This window comes from Temnothorax curvispinosus, unplaced genomic scaffold (genome assembly GCF_003070985.1).
Source record: "Temnothorax curvispinosus isolate PA1 unplaced genomic scaffold, ASM307098v1 QBEX01007285.1, whole genome shotgun sequence".
NCBI classification, from domain to species: Eukaryota; Metazoa; Arthropoda; class Insecta; order Hymenoptera; family Formicidae; genus Temnothorax; species Temnothorax curvispinosus.
In genome coordinates this window covers 1,842,771-1,864,983 of record NW_020217065.1, presented here as the reverse complement: position 1 = coordinate 1,864,983, position 22,213 = coordinate 1,842,771, and the positions used below count along the sequence as shown (strand labels likewise).

At 40.4% G+C, this 22,213-nt stretch overlaps 1 protein-coding gene across 1 annotated transcript; it reads right to left on the bottom strand.

The window, feature by feature from the left end:
* Positions 1-175: 175 nt before the first annotated feature.
* LOC112456902 lies at positions 176-20,809 on the bottom strand. Its single transcript, XM_025019700.1, has 4 exons — positions 20,146-20,809; positions 4,150-4,433; positions 2,916-3,182; positions 176-2,623 (listed from the first exon to the last, which is right to left on the bottom strand). The coding sequence occupies exons 1-4, from the start codon at positions 20,198-20,200 to the stop codon at positions 2,207-2,209; spliced, it is 1,023 nt and encodes a 340-aa protein (XP_024875468.1). The 5' UTR covers positions 20,201-20,809; the 3' UTR covers positions 176-2,206.
* Positions 20,810-22,213: the final 1,404 nt, after the last annotated feature.

The window sequence follows — 22,213 nt, the reverse complement described above, 5'->3', positions numbered from 1 at the left end:
ATATAAATAAAATACGATTTTAAAATTTTCAGTAAAAAAAATTGCTTACGTAAATAGCTGTTAAATAAGTAAAAAATTTAATAGTGATATCATCATTAAAATTACGCTTTTGCTGTTTTTAAAATAAAATACGGCTAAATATACCATTAAATAAATGTTATAAATAAGGAAATTATGTCACTGTGCAACAACAAAACAGCGTTGCGATGCAGCAATATTTATAGCATATACATAAATACGTAATGGCAGTTACAAAAAATTAATGTCGCTATGCATTATTTAACTGCTTATCTAATCAATCGCTTAAAATATTACTGCAATGAGTCATGTTTATTTGATTTTAAATAGCATATTCTTATCTACATTATTTCCGCGTTATATATACATTACGGATAATGATCGAGTGTTATACAGAATGAAAATCCTTCATGTACTCCTGATACTTCCGGTCGAATGTTCATGTAAAACGAACGATTTACAATATTGTTGAAATTAAATTATTACGTGGATTATAAAGGTATCTCTGTCATCTAAACTTCAGTTCGATACAAAACATTGAATTTATTCGAGATGATCACATATAAGTAAAGACATGACAATAAATAGTATATGCAATGGTAACGTGATATAATAAATAGAGCAGAACGCTATGCATATACGTCCGAATAAATATTCTATTGTATAAAATGCATAATAGCCTTAAATTTAAGTGCGCGTCTACGAATAATTTGTATCGCATCATCATGTGCATACATAGTACAAAAATATGCGTAACGCTAAGCTATGAACATACTTAAGTACTGCTTTAGTGTAAAATATATCGAATCTACACGATATAAATACATTTTAATCTAGCACAAAAAGGACACGTTACGTGTTATATGCTGGCACGCGTACAAAATCAAGATTTGCTCGAATTTCATTAAAATTCGTAATGATCCTTTATTATCGATTAGCGCACTTGCATACAAATCTGGTCGAACGCGAGACGGAAGAAACCGTGAAAATCCTCGGACCTCGTTTTCGCTAAAAACGCTTCTGGCGTCGTCTACGCGCTTAAAACGCAATGATTGCGACGGACTAACTATAAAGGTAAAATTGTCATGTGTTCCCACGACAAGGCGAGATTCTTCAGTAGGACACACCGGAAAGGAGGAGAGAATCATCTACGTCTACGTATGGTACGCGTCAACGCACGATACCTATCTATGTAAGTGTATGTGTATGTGCATATGCGCCTATATATAAACGTAGGAACTCTGTACGTCCGCATACGCTCGGGATATCACAGCTAAACAACATTAAGTTCTCTCGCCATCTTTAAAGCTAGAATAAATAAGTTTCACGAGCCGCCTAAAACTCGTCATCGATCTTTCCACGAATTATCGACACCTGCGCGTATCGCAGAGTCCGTCGATTTAACCGAATGAACTCAAATCCGTGACCATGTAACAAGCCGCCTTGATCGTGAGCGTAATCTATGTTGGCATATCGATATAAATATAATTGGCGCAAGACGGCCAATTTTAGACGTGCGAAGTACATCTGCGAATTTATTTTCCCTGTATTTCTTTCTCTGTATTTTTTTTTGCTTATTTTCATAACATATTGTTTTTTCGTTGTTCTCAGATTGCTGAGTGCCTGAGAATGAAAACGGGCTTTTTACATTCCTTTTACACATACATGATGAGATTATGTGTAAAAGTATACTTTAACGACGATTATAATCTATTGGATCGATATTTCACGAGTCTAATCGATTCGAATGCGCCATGTACTTCGAAACATTATTATCAACATTATGGGCTATACTCGGTATATTTTATGTATGTTATTAGATATAATACTGTTCTGAAGTAGATCTTTTAATACTGGTCTCTAGTATGCGCAGCCGCATGTTGTTGATAAAATACTTCTATTACCACAATCCGCAATAGTATTGAGCCAAAACTATTGGAAAATTATTAAATAATTTTCACGGCTGTTGAGATATCATAATCTTAGGACAATAGTACCATTCTATTGGCAAATCTGCGAAAAACGAGTAAAACTATTCGAATGAACATGATTGCGATAATGGAATAAATACAAAAGTTATGTTAGTATGAGATAGTATACGATTCGACGCTGTATAGAGCGGTGTCTTTAAATTATCAGCAGATCTCGTCGATACTAAGCGCTAGCTTCTTCAGGTTCGACACATGATTTATGTTCGTAACGTAGGTCCTTTTTGCTTCTTCATCAGTCTGTTCCTTTGAGATCCCTTTCGCAGGTTTTGACGCAAGGAATTATTTCGACCGGGCTTCCTCGTCGGTTTATGTTTTCTCATCTTCGGCATCCTTGTGCCTTTTCCGTTAAACCATTTTTTAGGCATATTCGGCGTAAAAGCCAAAGGCTTTATATTACGGTCGCAAGTGTTGTCAGTGGTGGCGTTACGGAAAACCTTTATCCAATCTTTCAGAAAAGTATGATAGAGCTTTAATACGCCCCAATCCTGAATCAACATTAATGTTAGATCGCCCTCTTTGGCCCAGTGCAAATTATCCGTTATCATGAACGCATCGTTCAGAGTTGAAGTTCTTAATGCCAGATTTATCATAGCAGCTTCGACCTCGCACAGCAACTGCAATCACACAAACGAGAAGTGTTACTTTTACACGTTTGCACTTTCACTTGCAAAAGATTTATATTACCGTAAGTAAAGCTTATTGCCGTACACAGCAAATACGTTTTATGGCAACTTGACTCAAGATCGCGAGTCGAAGTAATAAAGTATATCTATAGTTTTATATCTCGCACTTGTTGAACGATTAATTTGATTTACGAGCAATTCTAATGCGTGATATAAATGCAATTTTCAATTTATATCTATATTGACACAGATATTGTTAGAAGTAAGCAATGCACCAGCTTACCCTGAGAACTTGGTTGTGCGCTTTGTCGATGATCCTAGTCCGCCTCTTAATAATGCCGCGAGTGACATCGATATTAGAGTCGAGATGAAATTCTCTAAGATAATGGAACGTAATCGAGAACCTCTGTAGCGCGTCATATAGGCGTGGAAGGGCACGCTCGGCTTTCTTCCCCTTTTCCAAGCACCAAAGTTCCCTATGGTACCACTCGAGCTGCCTTTTTGGCAACCAATTCATCTTATACTGCTCCTTCAGCAACACTCTGTACACCTATAGCAAAAAGATAAAACAGTATTTAATTTTTCGAACCGATATATAATTATATATTTTTATGTAATTAAATTTTTTCACATTTGTTTGAGAGCCTACATAGAATTATATTTTATTGACTATCTGATTGTGAGATTGGGTCACACGCATACAATCTATTAGTACTTGGTTATGCGTATCATTGAATATAAAATTTATGGCTACGCAAATCTCACTTAACTATACTAATACCGTTATGATGCATAAATCCAGACGTAAATTACAAATGACCGTACATTTATGAATTATTTAATGAATTATCTGACGTTACACACACACATTTGCGAGCATAAGCATGTCTGTTTATATCAGTTGAGTACTAAGCGCTGTACAGTATCAAAAACCATAGTATCACAAATCTGTCTTGGAATGCGGCCATGCGTGTCCAGAGTAAGCTTCAAAGTGATAAAGGTTGATAAACAAAATATATCGCTCTATCTAAGCCATTGCGATCCGTGCGGGATAAACTCGATCTCAGGCTCTCTAGTAGACCAAACAATAACATCTATCATCTCGTTACAACGGCGTTATAAACAAGTAAAAGCGTCTTATGTAAATGCATTCGCTTATCTTGGTCTCGTGAGGACAACGTTTAATAACATTTTGCGATAACGTCTTTTTTTTTGTATCGAGCAAGCAACGTGTTCTCGTTCCGCAACGCGACGGAAGTGATTTGTCATCAAATCGGTGAGATGTCTAGAACGCGCCGCGGGACTCGAGAAAAAGTAATTATGCTGGATGTGCGTGGCACATCGTAACCAATGCAAATTACCGGCGGAAAATAGGACTGTGCACTAGCGCGATGCGTTGCATCGCGCGCACGTGCGAGTCCCCCTCGAGCGAGCACTGCCCACGCGGTTTTACCCCGACGCCGCGCTGCAATTAATTATGGAATCGCGGTCGCGAGTGGAGCGCTCTCGTCTCTCACCTTCGAGTAAACTATGCGCACGTCCTTGAAAGTCTTGTTGAAGTGATTTTGCGCGACTCGCAATTGCGTTCGCACCCTCTTCATGATGTTGGTCGAGTCGCTGGAATTATGCATCTTTCGCGAGGCCGCCAGCCGGGTGCCGCAAGGGTGTTGAAACCAGGGTTTTATGTCACTGGCGTTTGGCACAAATTGCAGGTCGTTTGCGGACGTTCCCGACGCCGAGTTCAGCCACGAGGTCAGGAAGAAGGCAAAACTCGTAAGAGTAATCGTTTGTGCCACTGAGTCTGTAATCGAAAATAGAAACTGTCGTCAGAAACATATTGGAAGGCACTTAAGCGTAATGGAATGAAAATTAAGCTTGTGCAACTATTTTGCGTTTTCCAATTAGTTTTTGCAAAAATATTGCATATCTTTGCATTGCTTTTAGCATAAACGTAAAGACGTTCAATTTTCAGAAGATGGCATTCGTAAAATTGGATTTTTTATTGTTGAGTTCATAGATATGTTAGCAGATATTTGCGAAGTAGTTGCAACAAGTATAAATAAATATATATGTATATTTAAGATGAAACTTATATTTGTCAAATTGAATCGATTATGGATTATCTGCAGTTAGAGTCGATAAAGTTAACGACTAGAGAAAGATTGCGCGCTATTTTGCCCGTAAGAGTGACAAAAGGGAAAGGGAGAGATGAAGTCCTTCCGACTTTCACACTTGGCGTACCTACACGGATACGTAGGTACCTCCATTGCACCTACGCACCAATTTAACAGCGACCAATCGTCGCCCCCGCAGTAGGAAATGGGTTGCAAATCGGAGAATCAAGATTTATTGCACAATTAAATGTCATAGCTTACGACTTTCCTTGTGATTCCACTCTGCAAACTTATTCGGGGACAGACTTTTCCAATTTTTTTCCGCACGTGATTTGCAACGTTGGGTAGCGAATAAATAAATGTATTAATAATAAACTTCTTATAAATTTCAAGACGAAAATCTATTAAAAGTAAAAAATAGAAAAAAAATTAATTTTTAATTAATTTTAATTACCAACTCAAGAGAACGAATACAGAATTTTAGCCTCCTACGTATACTGTTAAGATTTGAATGGCGTTGGTATCACATAATACTTAGCATCACGTAGCAAGCACATCGTATCGAATCAATTGTTGATCAATACCATTCAGCGCCCGTGAAGTCTAGCATGAATGTACTGATAGTGCCCGTAAAGACCGACAAAGACTTCATGGACCACTATGTGGGCAATTAACGCGCGTTGATAGTTCGTGCGTGCCGTACAGAAAACCACGTGTAAATTCATTCGAAGCGACGGTGCAGGCGCTCTCAGGTGCGAGCCGTAATGGCAATTCGATACGATAGTTCGTACAATTCGCACGTCGGTCACGCGTGGACTTACGTGCGTCGCACAGTCATCGCGCGGCGAAAGTGCACACGCACTACGTGATCCCGCGTGTTACTACGCGTGCCCTCAGCATTAATATCCGATTTAATGATAGCTTGAGATGTCACACAGTTTGGTGTTTTTTTTAAACGTTTTCTGTCATTCAAATACAACAAGATGGTAAGGATAAGAGATCAGATTTGCACTAGATTTGATTAATAATTATCTCAACACTCCTTTTCGACACAAAGTATTAATTTACTTTATTGCAAACATCTTACAGTAGTAACGAAAATGAGAGTACGTAAATTCAAGAACTCGGTTATCGTAATTTCTGTACGCGAGGCGATATCTAACGAATCTGCGGGCGACGTAGCAATAAGTCCCAAATTGATTAGCCCGTTAGCGCGAAACACCGGAGGAAGCCAGTTGCGTGGCTGTGTGTATCTTATCGTAAACTCACGCCTCCTCCTTCTTCTCCTGGAGTTGCCCCAAGTCAGCAGTTTCAGGCATCCTGTACCATCGACTATGCACGACGCGTGGGTGTACGGTAAAGGTGCACCCAATATTATATACACTCTAACGACCATCGCCCCCAACTATATCAATTTACGTCCTTACCTACCAGTTACCAATTTCCTGCGTGTATTATCTCGTATTTAAGGGTGGACAGCGACAAAGTATCTTTACGCGAAGTTGCTCGTTTTTGACAGGCTACGATTTAATTTTACTGTAGCGCAATACGTTGACAGAATAAATACGTGCTGGAAAATTGATACGAAATAGGTAATTAAAAGTAAAATATGATTTAACAATTTTTACGCGTTTATATGAATCTCTTTTATAGGTATCTGACACATTTTTCGTTTTATAGATTATGAAGCAACTGTTTTGAAAAACTTTAATAAGCTCTCAGCACAAGAAATCAATAACAGATTATAATTGATTAATACGTAAAAAAAATGAAATAAAGCTCTATTGAGAGTACACCGTATTTTTTCGTGGCATAATATCCCTGTAATCGCGGCCTACCACCTATGGGTTACTAAAACGCACGCAATAACCACGTTATTCCTATAGGGTTTCGCCACGTGCAATTATTCGAGCAGGTGCCTCATTTCATCCTTACGGTGCACTCTCATTACACGCGATAATGTCGATTCAAAACGCATTTCAGAACGAAACGTCCATCATTCATACGGGGGAATTATCCCAAAATATACTTCTTTTCGATCATATACGCATTCCGGGCAGTGTCGTGTCGACGCGGTAGTTGCCTCCGCGGGTTTAATGCATGCCTTCCTCGTCTCTCGATAGGCACTGCCAAGGTGGAATCGCGGCTATTCTCGCGATGGATTCCCCGGATGCCAGTAGTCGGACGATCGGTCGGCCCTCCGGTGATTTGGTGAAAAGGGGGCGGGGAAACGGGGCGCGGGGAAGGGCAGTGCTCTTTTTTCCGCGGCACAGGACGAAGATTGTTGGTTTTGCAGCACCGGTACCGCGGTGGTGAATGCCCCAGGGCGGCAAAAGGCGGTTGCTGCTTTCTGGGAACGGGTCGGAGTCCCGGCCGCACCGGGAGCGGTGATTGCGTGGTGATTAGCCTCCACCTTCGCCTCTTTGGACCGACGAGTGAAAGACGGAAAGGGGAAAAGGAGCGAGAGTGCTGAGGCGAAGGAGCATACCGCACGGGCGGAAAGAGAGACGCAAGTGGTACCGGGGAGAAAGAGCGCAATATCATCGCCGTGCGGGCGAGTGTGGGAGCGAGGTGCCCGATACGAGCCCATTCGGGCTCGCTTCGCGGATCTCGTATCGGAGAGCGAGAGCGCCCGACGTGCGTTCAAAAGTGCACGCACGCATAGAGATAAGTACGTAGCGAGAAAAGGGTAGATAATAGAAGATCGCGATTCGCGTGTCGTTGCATGTACACTATATAGAGGTGTATTATTTTATGAAGAGACCGAAGTGAAGAGTGCCTGAAGGTAGTACTAGTCAACAAGGTAATTCTTATCGATTGCGAAACAGTAAAGTAAATATCATATGAAAGTGCCCGAAGCTACACGCTTTACGTTAATATTGTCTGTATAATTTCCATTTATAAATTACGTAGAAAATTAGATTAAACTATAAATTGCTCTTTATATCTAAATAACAAAAACTTATTCTGTAAGTAATATCGTTAGTCGATATAATGACACATCTTAGATGTCCAGAGGTGCCGTATCGTGCAAAGTGACACGCGACTGCAACTCAGATACGCTTTATTGTGAAAAAACGCGCGCCTTTCATTATTGCAACGTCATTCATAGAGGTATGTGGGACGCGTAGTCTCGGTGAGTCTCGTCTCTTTCTACACCTCCTTGAGTAGCATACGTACGTATGTACGCGCTAACAATCACGTACGCGTAAGTCATGTTTATATCCCGAGGAAACGCTACTCTAATCGGCACCTACAGCGAGAGAGTATCGCACGACGGGTGAACGCACGGTGAGCACCATAGAAAAGATAGATTATGCGTAGCTCGCAACATTTGATACGGTATGCGCATAAGGGATCGTCGGGAGCAATCTGCAGAGGCGTCGGGTTTCCTTCTCGCTCGAGTTCTCGAATCGAGCGGTGATTAAAAAAGTCGAGGGGAAATAGGGACCGAGTACCGAGATCCAAGTACCGAGACGATATTGTAATTGAGTTAACGCATCGACACAAACAGCCAATTATGGCCGGTAAAAGCCAATCATGATATCTAAATGATATGTAAACGTCATTATATGAACACACAAACGTAATTAGCATCGAGATTGCCGTTTATATCGTTCTCGTTTGCAATTATTAACGAGTAGTAAAACTTAAATGAATGATTAGATCACTTGTGACACATTGGCGCGTTATCTCAACCTTTAATCTCCACTTAGACCGGTTTTTCTGCCGAGTCCCCGACCGTGTGCGGTCGCCGCAGCTTCCCGCATATTCAGCTTTCGCTGAATATGAATCAGGCAGGGTGCGTCAGTTCGACGATCGCCCGCCAGACGCACAAGACACAAGACCCCGACTTCCTTCCTGCAGCCGGCCGCAGTCCCGGACTTCGCGGACGACTTTGATTTACGAGGTACGCGGGAAAACTCGAGGCTAACCCGCGCCGTTCGTGCTCACGGTCCCGCAGTCTCCGCCAATGCGGTCCCGACCTCACGGATGCACCAGACAGATTAGCGGGGCGCGCGCAGATTTGCATTTTGTCTGGTCGGACTACTAGGCGCATTGGATAGTCTCCTCGTCGGAGAGGGCGACCCCACCCATAAAATACCGCTGAAGGGTTTTAAGTTGCCAGAGTTGCGCGTTAACATCCATCCTTTACCTCCTCTCGCCAATTCCGCCTTCGCGTGCTCCTTTTGTTTTCTTCCTCGGCATCTAGCCCCGTCCTCTTTTCTCCCCCCCCCCTCCCCGGCGTCTCCTCTTTAGTCTACCTGCCGCGTCGCCGACGCATCGAATTATCAAAGGTGTCTATACGCTGACGCGTCGTAAAGTGTCTGTAATACGCGAGCGAGGCGCCTTACGGTGTTACGACGATATGGATCACTGATGTCATACTGACGTCACCCGTCGTTTATATCCAGAGGTGACAACCTACCGTTGGCATCGGTGCAAGAATCGATCTGAAATGACGTTCTGCCACCGCGACACGGGAAAGAAGACGAAGGGGGAACGCAGCGCGCAGGAATGCACGCGGTCAGTTACTACGGCATTCAATGTCATCGTCGATTACGTTATCTCGATTCTTCGGCCGGCGATAGGCCGCATACGCGTGTGCACACGTGCGTAAGAAAGCGCCCGATGGAGGCCGATTGTGTGTATATATATAATATATATATATATATATACGTTAATCGTTGTAGTATCGCTTGGTAGCGCAACGCGACCGGTGTCTTCGTTTCTCTTTCCCTTGCTCCCTGCTTCTCTCTTTTTTCCTCTTTCTTCTTCCTTTCCTTCAACCGATGGCGAAGATTACGTAAGTCACCCGTTTTTTTGTCGCGTTCAGAGAACAGAGAATATCTGCCATTAAATAATTTCTTCTTGCGCGTTAGTTCGTTGCAAGAGATATCCATTTAAAGAATTATCAGAAACATGTTTTATATCTTGACGCCTTGTTTCATTCCATGCATATCTCTTCCGATAAACTAATTTCAAGAAAATATCTGACAACAATAATATGTTTGATATTAATTAATGCACAATGCTTTAAGAGTAATAATTTCGGGTATTTTTTTCCAAATCGTTTTTTATTCAATCTTTTTTGATATTATCATGTAATTAATTGTATCAGAATAATATGATACTTGTTAAGACGGAAGCTTAGTCGGTTGTGTATGTGAGTTAATTATCTTATCACATTTGCGATGATGTTTGACCAGATCGATATGCGTTTATATCCGGAGATAAATCATCTTGATCCAGACTTAATAACAGTTTATAAAGCATGCGTAGATGTATGAGAGAAAGCTCGATGTTGAATTATATTGTTAACTGAGACAGTAGGAGGATCTCGCGGAAGAAAACGTTATAAGTAATTACGTTGTTATTCCTGAGCACTGACGCGCACGTTCGAGAAGGAGATAATTATAACGATCTTACAATGATTCGATATTATCTTATACGGGACGCCCCGAAATCTACGGGGCATCCCGTATAAGATAATATCGTAATTTTAACTTAAATAAACTTTTCAGTGAATGTTAATTAGCATAATTTTAACAAATAAAATTTGAAAAAGCAAACATTTTTAAAGATTAAAATTTAATTAAGCAAAATTAAGTGATCCATATCCATCTACTTTAGAAATTAATCCATTTTATAATAACATGCTTTATATTTTATTTTCAATTAAAACCTCTTTAATTTGTTCCAAAATTTCATAGATAATTGTAGCCAATAATTATAATTTACTATTATACGAGAAAAAAAGTTTTGATGTTAAATATTGTCTAAAAAATAATATATTCCTCTGCTGCAACTTTCTTTGCTTTTATGAAATAGAAGTCATTATTTATATTAATGAACTAACACAAATCTGTGACATTAACTGCAGTAAGATATATTATGCTGGGAATTGAGATTATCACTTCAATGCAAATGATATGATGCGATAAAATCAGTATAGCAATTAATAATAAGTATACATTATTCATTGCATGTTTCTGTCAGTCGGAATAATATCCAGGTGCGACGTTTTCTAAAAAAAAAATTAAAAACGTGCAGAAAAATTTAAATTGCAATTTATATTAGCACTACTTTTTATATTTTGTTTATCACTTTCTCTATTATGTTAATGAATTTTGCATTGCGATTTACGCGTCTTCTCAAATAATATAACAGTATAGAAGGAAGTAATTTAGCGAAATTTTGAAATTTCTGTTTAGTTCTCATTAAATCCATAAGAACGGTGCACACGAACAAGTAAGAAACTGATCATTCGGTTTCGTCGCAGCCGAGGATAATTCGCCAGTCGATTTGCGATGTGCCTTTTACGAGAAACAGGAATAAGAGCGCGGGCTGAAGATCTTCGTTTTCTCTCCCGCATTTGTACCGTCGACTTTGAGATCCGCGAGAATGATGACTTTGATAACGGCAAGTACACGCGAATACAAGAACAAGATGACAATGTTTCGCCGCGAAACGAGACTGTCGTACGCGGGACTATAAAAACGCGCGTCGTACACAGCGTTGTGTTAAAGAAAGCAGAGACCATCGTGTGACTAACGGCGGGCGGTCCTTGACTGAGACGAACATAAAATCGAACTCTCACGCCGCGGCCTATAGAGGCTCTTTACGACGATCTCGCGCACCGTGAATATACAGAGACGTCAGCGGGGTCTTCAGATGGAACTAGGTACGTGTACCACGCCCCCGTCGACCCTTTGAGTCCTTTACGATTTTCTTGCATAGTGAGACACGCCGACCCGATAACGGCCTCGACCCTGCATCGTAAAGACGGTAGATTCTGTCATCGCCCAGGTGACCAAGCGTCCGTTTTAAGATTGACAAGAAAAATCTTCACGTCCCGGTATACCACGATTTACGTACCGCGCATCATATGGTCTTATATGTACCACTTTGGCTATTGACATCCACTTTTCCGGAACGATATGCAATAAGTCCAGTAAAAGTTTCACGCGAAGAACATTAACGTATTGCTGGTAAAAACAGAGGCTACATTGAAAATTGCTCGAGAATATTTGTTGATAGTGTTTTGTTATCATCATGTTTACTTCGACTGTCAGTTGTGACTGATTTAATCTACAATAATAATTGCGCTCCAAAGTCACGAGTCTAACTCACGCTAGAAGATATCGACTACAGTATTCAGTTATAAATATATATATTCATAATAATTCCATTCTTTTATAAAAATATTGGTCACATGTATTCACATTTAATGATTTATGTCAATTGCTGCGTTTTTCTCAATACCGATAAACGCGTAGAACTTGGTTTAACGTGTTTTTAATCGATAAGGTAACTCCTGTATATACGCCGCAGCTAAGGGAAACTTAATTTATCGAGTACTAAGTATTTACTATGTTTAATTCAACTCACGACAGTTTTGTTAATATTAACAGTAAAGAACTGAAATTACAACGCAATAATAATATAGCATAAAGGCACATAACAGAATAATTGCGAGCAAGTACCTTCATTTCTTCTATTTTTTTCTGACATCTACGGCGTAAAACTCCGCGCGGCGCGGCGTAAAAACCGGAGTTACCCTATAATTAAATTCAACTAAATTATATCAGCTTCAATTTCTGCGATCAAATAAGATGAGAACCATAGCGTAGGAGCGAGCACGCTCGGTACATATTGGATGCCCAGCGGTGAGAGATTAACCCTTTAGCTTTCGAGTCTGATGTAAATCCTTCGTGTACCTACACGAGGAGTAGAAAAATCCATCGCTTCGATCGATCGGCGTCGGAGTCGCAACATATTATAACCGGGAGCACGATCGAATGAGCCGCGAGCACGTGGTGCTCCGTGTGTAAACGTGACTCGTTCGACCGACTAGTGGATCGCGACATGCGCGTATACATACATGTGTTTGCGTGCGTGCGTCGTTATAGACTGAGCGACGGTGGTCGCGCGATCGTTGGTGTGTCGTGCCGATCATTGAACCGGCCCTCAACAATCGCAGTGAATCAAAGTTGTCGGTGGTCAGGCACAAACCCGGCCCCGCTCCACCCACGATGTCGCGCGAAGGAATACTTCGATACGTAACCGATTTTACGAAGCGTCCGCGAAATGAATTTTTTTGCCGGGCCGCTTTCGCAGACGACTGCTACCTACGCCTTGCGGGCTATTCGTATTGTTCCTTTTTAACGACGCGGCAATGCCGTTAGTTACGAAACTTGTTGCGTTGATAGGTTTAGTATAGTCCCAACATGCGAGCGCGCTAGCACAACCAGTTCGTTCTCGATCTGACAAATGGTCGAGACAAACTATAAAAAAAAGAAACTAAGTGTATAATCGAGTATTGGATTAATCGATTTGCATCGATTTGGCGAGGGTCACAACTGTTGATCCTGGATCCTGGATGTCATAAAAAATTTGACTATTTCGTCGGAGACATTATTTAAAACCATACGATTTTTGTTTATGCATATTACGGAAGAAGATGACATCAACTTGTCGATCAACTTTTCTCGAAACGAAAGTCGACTCCGAATCGGGATCAAAGAAAGTATTGGTCGCTACATAAGGCATGGACATGGAGCTTCAGCCCTATTCTGTATACACAATACTGAATCGGTCCTTTGTCGCATTTCATCGCGTGCCTTCTTCACCTTCCACCCACAATCGCGCTTTAGGTATCATGACGCGAGAACATTAAGTATCCGCCACCTTCGCTTGGAATAATAAACAGGTCAGCCGCAGATTGTGTGGCATCGGCGAACTCACACCTAGTATTCTTCAACGAGAACACGGTGCGTGTTTCTGCCAGCATCATCTCGGCGGATCGATCGTCGTGTAACACACTTCGTCTGTATATTATACCGAGCACATTCAACCCGCCCGACACCACGGAGCTCGGGCCTGCATATCGGCATGAATGAACGCATCGCTCATTGCGCACGCGGTTTCAAGAGAATAGCAATCAACCGCACGATGGATGGCGTCAGGTGGTAGGAGATTGTAGATGTAGAGACCTATCTTCGGCTCCGTCGTCGAGCAGCCATTGCTTAGTGTGCGTGTTTCGTAATTGGCCAGACTTATTGGAAAACTGATACGTAACGACTTTCATATTTTTAATTAGCTAAACTCTTTTCTAACACCATCGTCCACGTTGAAATAATAAATTCCTGGATTAAAATACGCGCAGAAATAATGGAGCAAAGCGTATAGTCAGGCGTTCGATGCAACAGCGCGGCTAAATATGTGCGAACTCCCACTTAGAACTCTACTTGTGAAGCGGTCGACGCATTAAAGTCTTTCTCCAACGACGATTGTTTCGTCTCATGGAATAAGAGATACGCGTTATAATTTCCACGTGTCGTGCTTGGTTGCGGAAGTGAACACATTATTGTGGTGTGTGCCGGCGGCTCGCTCCAGGCTCTGTAATTGCTATCGTAGGTGGTGGAACGGAAGAGTTCGTGGCGGGGCCTCTCGTAAAGCTCGGTTCACTATGCAGCGTGTAATTTAAACATTGCCTCACTTCTGTACAACATACCACCCGCATTGTGAACTTTTAGGTCTGGGTGAAAATGTGACCGACGTAACAGTCCGTTAATGGTAATAATTGAGAGCTGATCAAACGCGGAGAATGGACGGAGTCCGGGTTCGAACAATTTCTTGTCCAATTTGGGATACTAGAATTCGTTATTCGGTACCAATCAGCTTCAAGCTGGTTATTAAGCAATCAGTTAGTGTACCGTATGATTTACTGTAATATCAGGGAAATAATATCGTTAAAATTAAAATCCTCGATCGGGTTATCAAACACGGGGCAATCAAGCACACAGACCAATCTTTAATGTAATCCTTTAAAGATGTCGGTAAAATGGAACGTAAAAAGATGTTAAGAAAATGCCGCGGGATATATCGGAGAGTCGGAAGAGTCACCTTGAGAAAGCATTGAGAACGATCCACCGACGCGCCTTAAATACGGTATAGAAGAGTTGCCGATACTTAACGCGCTCGTAAATCCGAGTAATTAGCGACTCGTTACGGATAACAACACCATGAGTAATTCTAAATTACAATATAGAAGACATTATCTTCTTCACAAGTGAATTAATTGACGGGAATTTCTTACGGTTGTAGTAAATCTACTCACGATTTTTTTCGAGTGCATCGAAGCAAATTGCGACGCTGAACAAACGAAGAGTTTTATTTCATACCTTGACAGCAATCGTGCTAATTCTGAAATCTGCCGCCGACAGTAGTTGCATAATTGTTTTTACGATCGTAATTATTATCCTTTTTCTGTTAATTGAAGATAAGAACACTAATGAAACGTTGTACTCAATATTGTATTGATTTGCAAAAAAAAAACAGGAAAATATTTTGCAAGACGCGCATGTAATTATTACTTTAGATAATAGAGATGATTCGACGACACGTTATGCATTTATTCCTTGCGCATAAGTAGTTGTACTATATATAATGTTGGCGCGTGGTATCCCTACTTCACGCCTGTCGTCGTGTTAAAACTTAAAACTACGGTTAATGTGTGCATTATTTATCGGTATAACTGGCATTATTATATATTATTTTCCTGTTCGAATAACAATATAATCGCTGGTTAATTTTCCTTTTTTATCACGCAAAACATACAAGTATGAGTTTTTTTTCTCGAAAAAAAAAGCGCTTTCTTGCTTTCCGCAGCGTTGCATAAATTGGCGCAAGCAACCACCGCGCGAAAGTGTTACCGCGATATTTGTAAAACTTCCGCACGCGATCGACTTTATCGAATCGGTAAATCATGAAATGTCACGAAGTCGCCCTTGTTCCAGAACTGCGATTTCACATAAATCGCATACCGTACCGGAATCTGGGAGTGAGATCGGATCGGTAGGCCGGTATCCAGTAGTCGGACAAGAGAACCCGTCAGAAAAGTATACGCGAATGTATAAAACTGAATTTATATCTCGTGCTTGGATTTACTCGCAAACTATCTCTCTCTCCGGTTTCCTTTTTCTCTCTGCCTCCTTGCCGACGCACGTTCGCGTTACTCCGTCGGTTGTAAGCATGATTAACAAATTACACAAAAAGTTGCCCCGAAGCATCGGGGCATGCTCAGATCGCTCGATACTTCATCGCCCATGTATACGTATTGATATCTCGTCATAAGTAAATGCAACCTGGTTAGTACCCATCAGTGTTGTAAAAAAGAAGTATTAAATATGTGTATGGGTGAAGATGTAAGAAAGTTGCGTCAAAACATGATATTATCTTAATTAAAAATGTATTAATGAGGAAGAATATTGCTTAGACGTAAGGATTTAAAGTGATGACGAAGATATTGCGGTTAATATTCGGAGAAACTGTATCACATTATTATCAATTATAGTTTTACTTAGTTTAAAAAACCGAATATCGAAATTTAGAATTAGAAAGAACATACTGAACAACAATTCAGCTATTTTTTTTATATAGAATTTAATTCTTCTAGTTGATGAGAACTTTAAAAATTTTAGTCGACATGATCAGCCTCCCATTTAATCGTAATGGGAAACAAAGAAAGATGATAAATCATAGCATTAGGTCAGCATCTAATGTTATAGGGAGAAATATTACTCTATTGTCTGATCTTTATCTTAGATCGAATCTTAATAGCGGACGTTGATTAACTGGAAGTCAGTGTAATCTTTTCATAAAAACCGATCCGCGGCAGCAGAAATTATTCCATTACGAAATATGAATCTTCGACTTTTATATGCATATAGTAATTCTTCGATATGTCATGCGTGGTACGGCAGTCTGAGCGTTGGCATAATATTTTCATTTCACGCTGGAGTGCTCGTCTGTCTCATAATATGTCCAGTGAACCCTGCTGAACCCAAAACCACAACCCAGGACGCGTCCAAGTCGCTCTTGGGCTCTTACTTTTCTTTTATTTCTGTCGTAGGACGTAAGTCACTCGGTGACACTAAGGGACGTACAAAAATTCCACGATGCATCTCGTCAGAACTTTGTGCTGTATAGGGTGCCGCAAAAGATATTTTGTTATATATTTTAAGATTCGACGATCAACGTTACGTGTTGAAATTTCTGATAAATGACAATTGTTTCAATGACAATCGAAAACTACATCAACGATTAAGTTTTAAGTTATTAGCGATTGAAATAACGAGAGAAAAGGTGTGCCGTCGACGAAATTAATACCTCATAATGACTATGACCGGGCCAAAATGGAAATTACGCGGTTGTTAGAATCTAAAGTCGCTTCCCCGCGGCTCGGCTCGACTTGACAAAAGAAAAGAAGGTTTGCCTGAGTGTTGTTTAACTCCTCCTTCCCGTCCGTCCTTTCCCACCTCCAGGAGAGATCGCTTTCGTCTTGCGTACGCGCAAGAGTAGTGAACTCCTCTCCTGGACCTCTTGGCAAGGTGGCAAGGTGGCAAGGTATACCGGAGCGAAAACGCACGACGCGATACACGCTTGAGCTCTAGAAGATGGCCAGGCGACATCGACGTCGTCGTCGTCCTCATCCGCTGACCGCGTCGTCGCCACTTTCAGCAACGATGGGGACCACCTCCGGAGCACACGAGTGTTTAATAAACCGGTTAAAGCCCGTCCCCGGATCTGTTTGCCTTCGGCTTTTGTAACTTTACTAGTGTTGTGACTCGAGTCGGGGCCTACATGAAAAAAAGGGTCCGCGATGGTACCCGAGCAAACAGTCCGTGTGTGTCCCGTATCAACACGACGCGCGCCTCTATCGGCGTCCGTACCTTCCACAGAGAGGTGGAAAACGTGGAGGTGGAGAGAACAGGCGGCTCGGTGACGAATTCAAATTTGTCATTCCAAAGTTAGAGAATCACTCTTTGAGGGAAAAGTTTTATCGTGTAAGGATACAGCGTCGCGGATTTGTTCTGTTATTTACGGTTCAGATCAATGCCTCCTAATCCCTACTGCAATTATTTTCTTACAATATTTAAATAGATTTTAATTTACTTAGGATGTAGAAAGAAAAGATTGTGTTTATATTTTATTTTGTACCCACTGTTCGGTGGACAATGAGTTTAAAAAATTCTACTTTTAACTTCATTTACTTATTAAAAAACAATTAATTATTTGTAGAAAATTAATTACGAATTAATTTAAATAGTAATCTATAACGATTTGAAAATGTAAGTAAGCATGATGGATTAAATAACCAGCAATGAGTAAGACAAGTTTGAAAGTAGCAGTGACGCGGAACAACAGTTATCGCGGTTAAAAGAATTTTAATTCGTAGAAAATGAACAGAAATAAATAGATGTTGCTGAATAAATTAATCATTGCGGTTAATATCATGCGTGCCAAGATAAGATTGAAAATACGTAATAGACGAAATAACTATGACATAAGATCTAAATAGATTTTGTCAGCTAATATATGTATGCCAAGATAAATAATAAATTTATTATACATTTGTTAAATATTTTGTTTTTGCATAAATTTATATCATTAACAATTGTGATTTGCCATGTTCTACATCAACAATATACTCTCTCTTTTTGTATAGAAAAATGTGTTATATGTAAAATATTGCATTATTTTTACACTTATAAAAATTCATCTAATAACACAATTAATCAATTAAACAAATCAAGGGGTATTAATTAGTAAAGGCATGAAGCACTAATGATAAAGGTCGTATTAACGATAGAGAATTAATAGGTGAATTAAGCTATTGATATCTACTTTAATTCTCCGAGACTGAAGCCAAATAAACACATCAGCAACCTAATCTCGCAGGCATTGATTCAGTTTACCGCTTAGTCATTAATTAGCTAAACATGAATTTTTTAAGCGCGCGTAGAATCGAAAACATCGACATTACAAAACGAAGTCACTTAACAAAAAATTGTGGAAGAATAATTTTTTTATTAATTATATAAATATAAATAATACAAAAAATATGAATTAATTAAAATTTTCCTGCAAGAAAAACGTCCGGATTAAGACTGTAAATGAAACAAAATATATAGATAGCATGAATGTTGTATTATTTACGTAAACAACGAGACAATAAATCTTTTAGATATCAGTTTTAGATATCTTTCAATGTTATGTGATAAAACGTATGCGTTATTATCGCAAGACAGAGCTGGCTTAAAGCTTAATAAATTTATCCATATTATTACAAGTAATTAATGCAAAATTTAGTATTGCTGTATATGTAATTATATAATATAACATAGATAAGACGTATTACATATAATACATATTAGATAATATTAAATATCAAAATTCAATTTTTTAATTTATTTTTTAGTATTAATATGTTACAACATTTAATATCGTGAAAAAATATTAAAATGGCATAAATTTCAATTTGGAGTTGAAATTGATAAGAAGTTTAATAGATTAATGAAATTGATTCTAATTTGAAATTATAATTGAGACACAAGCTCGCAGTAGATAGATATATATCTTTTAAATGAATGAAATTTAACTTGCTACTTAAACAGTCTTGTTTCTAAGCAAGATTATGCTTATCGTGATTATAATACTTGAAATTATACTTTATATGTTAATAAAATACTCGAACGTAGTATGTAATTAACGATTATCGTTCAAGTGTGATTACGATGCAAGAAGTCGGCCTTGTGTTCTTTTTCTAATTCTTTACGGGATGTTCTGCGACAGAAATGATCCTGTTTGAATAGAGCAAAAAAGCGTGGTGAGCAAAGAAGCAATTCTTTAACAAAAACCGCGAAGACATGCCTATTTAGAGATATAGGCAAGCGTGCAAATACGAAGTAAATAAGAACCTATAAATGTCATAAATTCAAATAAACATACACTAATATCGTAAATTACAGGCACGCCCTTACGCTAAACTGTTCTATCCGTTTGCTGTGAAACGCGATCCAATTATCTTTTTCTTTTCTAATCGTTCGTCTCCCGGGCAAGACCCGTTGAGCGCAATCGATGACAACGACAAAGAACAGCGTGTACAGAAACGGTACCTTAAACGCTGCGCGAATTCTTCACGTGTCATTGCATCATTATACATCTTTCAGTAAAACTTGTCGTCGATCAGACGGACGCGAACGACCGTTTTCTTTCATTTAGTTCCGCGAACTAGCCGTGACAGAAATGCACCGCGACTCTTATCCTCCGGTAAGCGCAATGGGATCCCGCGGAGACGTCAATGCCAGGAGCGAAGTAACGTTATAATATATGTATGCCGGGAAACCGCGAGTGGAGCGATACACGCCAAACGTGGTGTAATATCCGCGAGTCGTTTTCTTCTGTTGCAACAAATGTTTGCGTACTGAATACCTCGTCTCCGCGAGATGACTCGGTGCGAAAGCGGGATATACATATACATACATATATATATATGTACATGTATACATATACGCATTAGAGAAAGTGAATAGAATTCAGCAATGTACACACACCGCCTTAGTGTGGCGAGGGCGAACGCTCCGGCCACCAGCAGCACGAAGATCATCTCTTCCTCGTCCTCCTCGTCCAGGAGAGTCCTCGGCTGCTCCGGATGACAGTTTCCGCTCGCATCCACTTGCGCACTCGCGATCTTTCCGCGAATCGACTGGTCGCTCCGAAGAAAAATAAAAGAAACGGCGTCGTCGTCCGTTATCGTTCACCGTCTCGTCCCGCCACCGGGGCGAACTGTCACGCGAGGATATATTGTAATCCCCGAGATACCGAAACCGCGATGCCGGGGGCCCCACAGACCGCGGGACGTATTCTACACCGGTATCGTTACTGTGCGTCAGGTGGACGTCAAAGTGACATAACAGCGCACCAGAACTCTCCACATCGTCGGGGTTCCCGCGAGATAATTTTGACAATCGGTCAGTTTGTTCCCCGTCGGGATATGGACGCGACGCGACTGCTCGTCCACCTGCGCCGCGATCGAGTCGACGTAACTGTGGACGATCGCGCCCGTTGACATTCGAGGGTCTAATCTGCGCTTGATCTGGAGCCTCTTCGTCGGAGCCCCCTTCAATTCGTTGCAGACTTTTCAGAAGAACCACCGGCGCGGTTGACCATTCGGCTTGCCGATCTCGTGGTGACTGAGTGGGTCCCCCAGTTGCAACTCCCAGTTACTCACTCGAGCCCACGGACTCACTATTCACCTCCGTCCTCTCGCTCTCGCACTCTCGCTCACTCACCGGGCACTCGGTCCCACCTCCATTCCTCCTGCTTCCTCCAGCCCCCTTCCGTAGCCCCACCGTAATCCTCAGCCTGCCAGTACGTCCTCCCTGTCCTCCCACCTGCGCGCACGCCACCCTCGCTGCGCGATCTCCGCGTGGGGAGACGTACGGCGGACTGTACGTTGGACCCCCGGGCGATGTCGATTTCATTAATCGAACGAAATGTCGTTAAACGCGCTGGCCGCTTTGCGGATCCGAACAGAAATATAATAAGTATTTGCGATAGATAGCGACGCGCGCGATTAATACAACCTGTATGATAATAGAGTGTGGTTGCACATTCAAGGAATTATCTTCTAAAAAAAGTGTTAATTCCAATTGAGCGGAATAACTAATAATAATAGGCGTTGAGAATAGAACAAGGAAAGAATAATTGCTGGGGTTTTTCAGTAGAATATATTGGTCACAATTAGTCATGTAGATAAAGGATAAATTAACAATTGAAATGTCAAAGTGATTAAATAATTGTATGCGAATTACCTAGAAATTCTTGGCGGTAAAACCAATATGCATAAAAACTTTTGAGACGGTAATATCATTGTCGCTTGTTTTAAACGCTATTGTTTCTAATCTGCCGAAGGTATTGTAAATGTTTATCGGACACGAAGATGTAGTTATTTAGGGAAATAACCGCAACAATATATGCGGAAACTAATCGCAAAACCGGGAAAGTAAGTTTCTGTGTCGGGCACGTGGCTCGTAAATCAGTGTTCACGGGAAAGATGTATATTCTTCACACGTTGATGACTAAGCTCGCTACGTATGTACGTCTGCTGAAATCCTTAATATGCAGTCTGTCTGTTAGTCGGTGTTTATATTTAACATTACATCCCTATTTCTTAGTACGAAATATTTTTAAGTGATTTTACCTTGGATCAATTATTTCACATAATTATATCACACACATAATTATATTCAAACGCTTATTGCATATTTCGTATTCTGTTCAACATATTGCATTGTTATAATGTTATATATTGAATATATCATTATTAATTATCAATTATTAATGGCAAAATATAAGTACAATTTTAAACAGTTATAAAAATGGGATCTATCTATACTATTTTATAAAAGTTTGCAAACAACGTATGTTTGGAAGATAACGCGAGACATGTGCGATAATTCTGTTGCGGGAAAAAAGTAGGAAAATCAGAGAATCTGTGATACGTCATTGATAAGACACATCTGCGATTAGATAAATCGATATCGATCTCGTCGATTTAAACTCTAAAAATTCCAGTATTCGTAAATAGAACTACAACGTTCCAGGCGCCAAAAGAAGA

What these genes read in the sequence shown, in the direction of transcription:
- LOC112456902 (XM_025019700.1), bottom strand. Translation starts at nt 20,200, where the DNA reads ATGATCTTCGTGCTGCTGGTGGCCGGAGCGTTCGCCCTCGCCACACTA. An exon ending in CCTCGCCACACTAAGGCGGT is followed by an intron (nt 4,434 to 20,145) that starts GTGTGTACATTG and finishes TTTCGATTACAG; the next exon opens with ACTCAGTGGCACAAACGATT. An exon ending in CGCACAACCAAGTTCTCAGG is followed by an intron (nt 2,624 to 2,915) that starts GTAAGCTGGTGC and finishes GTGTGATTGCAG; the next exon opens with TTGCTGTGCGAGGTCGAAGC.